The following is a 6,000-nucleotide window of genomic DNA, read 5'->3' on the forward strand; positions in this document are numbered from 1 at the left end:
TGATTTGTGATTTTCATATTTCATAACCTTTTCATATAGACAGATAGGGTGATGGGATTATTTTCTAAGCATGCAACCAAATTGAAAGTTTAGGTCTCATGATCCAGCCATATTGAAATTAGTAAGCCTTTGAAAGCACTAGTGACAGGGCTACCAAACAGAATCCTGTTATCCGTAATTATACTACCAAGCAGTTGATTAACTGGTAATATCTTTTACTACAGAAAAGACAAGGTCATGCCCATTTTTAAAGGCTTTAGGGGGTACAAAATTACAGAAAGACGAGATTTCACACATTTACCATTACATTTCTGAGTTTTAAATGTGGCTGAAAATGACCAAAAGACTACATTAGAAATTTATTCTCCCCCCCCCCCCAAATGTCCAAATACTCATCAGAGAACATAGCCAATACAAGTGGTTTGTAACTGGAATGTACCATAACAAAGCTTTTACTAGCAGGGCTCTAAGGGAAATGTCTACCATTTGACTTCATTTACGTACAAACCCCTTTCTAGCATGGCACCTAAATCCCTAATTTTACTCATCTTAAACCAGTACATCATCACATACTTAAGTTTCATATAAGGGATTACATGGGTAGGGGGAGAATTCTTCTCAAATATGCTTAGTGCTTGTATATCATGATTTTAACCAACTCTAAAGACAAGCAAAATCAAACCTCTTGAATTAGAGCTCAGTTCTTTAGAACTCTGAAAGTTAGCAGCAACATGCTTGCAAAAGAAATCAACGCTTTCTGAACAAAATTAATGCATAGCATTGCATTTTTATTACTAATTTGAGAAATACTGAATCAGAATCAAGACTTCTAATCCTCATCTTCTATGGAACAAAACAGAATGCTATCAAACCAGCAACACTCACGATAAAGTGATCACTGAACTTCAAGTCATATAACTACATCACACATTAATAGCTTGAGAAAGAATAAGCAACAAAAACTAGTTGCTTCGCTTCCTTAAATATAAAATTTGAAGCTATTAAGGCTGCAATCCTATTATTTCAAGGGGCTTATGCTCACCTATCACTGCATAGGATTGGACTGTGGAACTTCTGGACCACAGCTCTGAACATTGGCACAGGCATAAAATTTAGGTTTTGTCACCTGAGCACTTTGTGTTGCAATAACTTTCAGAAATATTGTAGCAGACCACGCAGGACAAAAATTTTTAAACCTTCCATCTCAATTTAAGTGCAAGAAGTCCAAGTTAGTTACCCTAGCATCCAAAATGTAACTATTAACCCCAAAAAACACAGAGACTTTGCATTAAACTTCGTTTTAATGGTCTCAATTTGTGACAGATTTTGGTCAAGTTGGTTCCATTTAAAAAAGGTTACTGATTTTAAAAACTAATAACTTAAACTGCCACGAAACAAATGATCCACAAACACTCCTTTCCTTCTGAAGCTTTTACGATGCATTGTAATCATTAACCAGTCCTTTACTATTAAACTTAAATGGCCAATTGAGACAAAGAGTTCTGAGACCATGCTTCCACCACTGATTAAGACTGAGGTGGTAGATGTACAGAATTTTCATTTAGCCTTCTGAGCCTTCTGGGCAGACTTTGTGACTTTGCCAGCACCGCCTGCTTTCTTATCCACTGCCTTGATGACACCAACAGCCACAGTCTGTCTCATGTCACGTACAGCAAAACGACCTGAGAATAAAACAATTCAGCATTAATAGCTACATGATATTCAAAGCCATCTTACCATCTCATTCCCCCAACAATAGTACCATAACATGGAGCAGAGTTCAATTTGGTCCACTTATAGCCAGAATACTACCCTAGTGCACTACCCCAGCATCTACTCAAGAAAGGAAAGCTTGTGACTAGCTACAAAACTCTCCAAAGAATTAGCTATTATTTATTGCAAATAGTTTGCTAACCAAAAAGTGTCCCATCAGCAGTAACTGTAACAAAATCCAAAACAACTTTAAATAATCTGGAGAAATATACTAAAGATTGAGGTTAAGCATAAAGATTGATACTCACCCAGAGGAGGGTAGTCAGAAAAACTCTCAACACACATGGGCTTGCCTGGGATCATATCAACAATGGCAGCATCTCCAGACTTGAGGAATTTGGGGCCATTTTCCACCTTCTTACCAGAATGACAATCAATCTTCTCCTTCAGCTCAGCAAACTTGCAGGCAATGTGAGCAGTATGACAATCCAGCACAGGGGCATAGCCAGCGCTAATTTGGCCAGGGTGGTTCAGAATGATCACCTATTAAACAGTTTTAAAGAGTCAGCCTATTTAGTGCTGTTGTAAACCCTACCAAAGATTCCTAAAAATGTCAAAACCTAGAATATCTGCTAAATACCTGTGCTGTAAATCCTGCAGCTTCCATTGGGGGGTCATTTTTACTGTCACCAGCAACATTTCCTCGACAAACATCTTTAACAGATACATTCTTCACATTGAAGTCAACATTGTCACCAGGCAAAGCTTCACTTAGAGCCTCGTGATGCATCTCGACAGATTTTACTTCAGTTGTAACATTGACAGGGGCAAATGTTACCACCATGCCTGGTTTTAGAATACCAGTTTCCACACGGCCAACTGGAACAGTACCAATCCCTGAAAGGAACAAAGCAATTTTAACTAAATGTACAGCAAATGCTGTTTTTCAGCAACTAGGCAGAAACCATCAGCAATAAAAGTAACACTGGAATGAGACCTTTGCATAAAACCCAACATGCATCCTGGTTTCTATGATCTAAGTTCTTTCTAAGTATCGTTTGTATTTTGGAAGTGAAGGTAGTTTACTGCTGCTTGTCCTTAATCTAAGCTTCTTGTAATACATACCACCAATTTTGTAGACATCCTGAAGAGGAAGACGCAGAGGTTTGTCAGTTGGACGAGTTGGTGGCAAGATGGAATCCAGAGCTTCTAGCAGTGTGGTGCCACTAGCATTACCATCTTTGCGGTTCACTTTCCATCCTTTAAACCAGGGCATCTGCAAGGGAAAACCATATACAGTATTCTCCTGAAACATCTACCCATCAAAACACTGTACAACAATGGAAAATTAAGCTGATATCCAGACTGGGAAAGGTTTACTGATTAAGGAATACAAATTCCTCCTGTCCTCATTGCTTAGAGATCTCATTGTTTACAGTATTGTACAATATGAATCATAACCAAAATTACTAATTGCATACCCTCATCCACGTAAGAATTATAACTTACGTTAGAGCTGGGCTCCAACATGTTATCTCCATTCCAGCCAGAAATTGGTACAAAAGCCACCGTGTCTGGGTTGTAACCAATTTTCTTTATGTACGTGCTGACTTCTTTGACAATTTCTTCATATCTCTTCTGGCTGTAAGGTGGCTCAGTAGAATCCATTTTGTTAACACCAACAATGAGCTGTTTTACACCCAGAGTGTAGGCCAGAAGGGCATGCTCACGGGTCTGCCCATTCTTAGAGATACCAGCTTCAAATTCACCAACACCAGCAGCAACGATCAGGACAGCACAGTCAGCCTGTAAAAAAACCATCAATTAAAATAATAATTACAAATTAAATCAGTTAAACAGTACTGCATCCTGAAAGGTCCTATGGCTTGTTCTACAATTTTGCTTGCTTACTTGAGAGGTACCAGTAATCATGTTTTTGATGAAGTCTCTGTGCCCAGGGGCATCAATGATGGTCACATAGTATTTGCTGGTTTCAAATTTCCATAATGAAATATCAATAGTAATACCACGTTCACGTTCTGCCTTCAGCTTGTCCAAAACCCAGGCATATTTGAAGGATCCCTTGCCCATCTAGACATCAAAAATAAAGGCATCAATGCACTATGTACAAGATATACAGAAATGATTAAGCAAGCCAGCAAACTGTCTCTAAATACAGCACACATCTATGCTGTGAAATAGAATACAACTTCTATCTAGTCAAGAGACACTTGGCACATACAATGAGATTCCACACATGGTGAGAGATTCCACACTGGTTTCATTTGCCCAGTCCAGAGACACTTCAATCCATTACTTCCTAATATCACAACTCCTAAACATGGTCAGCCTATCCAAGTTGTCTCATCTGCTCTCCTAGGCATTCTACAATCTTCACTTTTTGGGGGGGTTAAAGTGGCAATTCTGCTAACAGACATCCCACAATTAAAATTGGAGTTTATAGTAGTAATATGGACTTCCCAAACTGAGTAATTCAGAACACAATGTAGCCAGCACTGTATCATAATATCACTCTAGTTGTAAAAAGTTTTAACTATAGTTTCAGGAATTTGTAACATTGATTACATGAGAAAGCAAAAAGTTTTGTAATCTGAACAGAAACACTCATTAACACTCAATAAACACAACTTATTTCAAGGAAAGAAACTAACCTCAGCCGCTTCCTTCTCAAATTTTTCAATGGTTCTTTTATCAATACCACCACATTTGTAAATCAGATGACCAGTGGTAGTAGACTTGCCAGAATCGACATGTCCAATGACAACGATGTTGATGTGGGTCTTTTCCTTTCCCATTTTAGGTATTTAGTGGATGGTTCTCTCGCACTTCAGATAAAGCACCTTGAGAGGAACAAAGTTAAAAGAAAACTCCAATTAACTACATTAAAAAAAAAGAAACCTTCCTACTGTGGAAAAAATTCAACTCGCTTAAAAAAATAATGTAAAAATTTGATCCTGCCACATAGGTTTACTTTCGAGTGCCGCTTAGCGGTCGGTTTCCTGAAGGACACAACCGTCCAGGCCGGAACTAGGCCCACGCCTGCCTCGAGTACGGCAGCTCCACCCACCTCAAGGGCGGAGGACGATTGTGGGAGAAAGAGGCTGAAGCAGTCGAGGAAGACTTCCACTTCATGGACCCCTTAGGCCCCTTTCTTCGTCACCTTGCGGCCATTACACAGGCCCCGAGGGAGGCAGAGGGGGGCAACTCCGAACCCTTTGTGTCGAGAGTCAGGCAGAGCGCGAGGGAGCGAGCACGCGCCGCCCGGGAGTTGAGCTACTCGTTGGCCCCGCCCATGTCCTCCATTTTGTGACGGCGGCGGCTACAGCGGCAGAAAGCGGCCATTTTTTTTAACACCGCGAAGCTAAGAATGAGGGGGGGGGGAGGGAGAAAAAGAAGAAACTACCAGAAATAACTTAAAATTAGACGAGCCGAACGGGATATTAGAGAAGTATGAAAACAGGAGCAGATCGAGAACGAAACAGTGGGCCACAGAGAATTGTGGGGAACGTGTGGCGGACACACCTGCCACGACCACAACCCCCCTCATCCTCTCACTACCGCGTGTCTTGACGCTGTAAGGGCCACTACCCATCTGCCCACCCGGCCTACAATATCCATTAAAGACGGAGAAGTTCTCCCTCGTTTAATAGGAAAGCCAGCCACTGTCTTTACGCGAGAGAGGGCAAGAACGATAAAATCCACGCCGCGTTTCACGCACGCAAATGCGCGCGCGCGCGCACACACTCACTCCCTACACCCCCCGCTCCCTAACCCGTCCCGAAATACTGCCGCCCTCGTGACTTTCTTCAGCCTTCGACGCGCCCCCACTCTTCTCTCCCCCCCCACCTACGTGACCCTTTTTACTCCCACCCATTCCCTCGCCGAGGCCTAGACCCGGCCTGCCTTCACGCGCCTCCTACCTCTGAAGCGGCGGCAAACCCGTTGCGAAAAAGACCGACGCCGTGAGCAGCGTTCTTTATATAGTTGGAGCCGTGAGGGCGGTGGCCTCGGCAGACGTCATTGTTCCCGGCGTTCCATTCGCTGCTCCTGCCTCATCCGCCCTCCCCGCCAAGAGCGCGACCCGAGGTAAGATGAAAAATAACCACCCCTTTACAGAAACGTAATTTCCTTCCCTTGCCATAGAATCAATTGGAGTTCCACGCCTCCCTTCTCCGTCCCTAGTAAACATGGAGAATTTGGAGACAGGCCCTTTTGTTTGCATTGCGGGGAGGGGGGTTAAGTCCAGGCTTCAGTGACTCCTGCCCC

The 6,000-nt window shown here is 42.4% G+C and overlaps 1 protein-coding gene across 1 annotated transcript; it reads right to left on the reverse strand.

The window, feature by feature from the left end:
* Window positions 1-1,282: 1,282 nt before the first annotated feature.
* Window positions 1,283-5,731, reverse strand: EEF1A1 (eukaryotic translation elongation factor 1 alpha 1). The gene is made up of 8 exons (XM_015426382.1): window positions 5,655-5,731; window positions 4,386-4,574; window positions 3,625-3,804; window positions 3,223-3,519; window positions 2,839-2,989; window positions 2,354-2,610; window positions 2,022-2,256; window positions 1,283-1,682 (listed from the first exon to the last, which is right to left on the reverse strand). Exons 2-8 carry the CDS (start codon window positions 4,527-4,529, stop codon window positions 1,558-1,560), a joined length of 1,389 nt encoding a protein of 462 aa, XP_015281868.1. The 5' UTR covers window positions 4,530-4,574; window positions 5,655-5,731; the 3' UTR covers window positions 1,283-1,557.
* Between the last annotated feature and the right edge of the window lie 269 nt (window positions 5,732-6,000).

The sequence above is a fragment of the Gekko japonicus genome, unplaced genomic scaffold (assembly GCF_001447785.1).
Source record: "Gekko japonicus isolate JY-2015 unplaced genomic scaffold, Gekko_japonicus_V1.1 scaffold742, whole genome shotgun sequence".
Lineage (NCBI taxonomy): Eukaryota > Metazoa > Chordata > Lepidosauria > Squamata > Gekkonidae > Gekko > Gekko japonicus.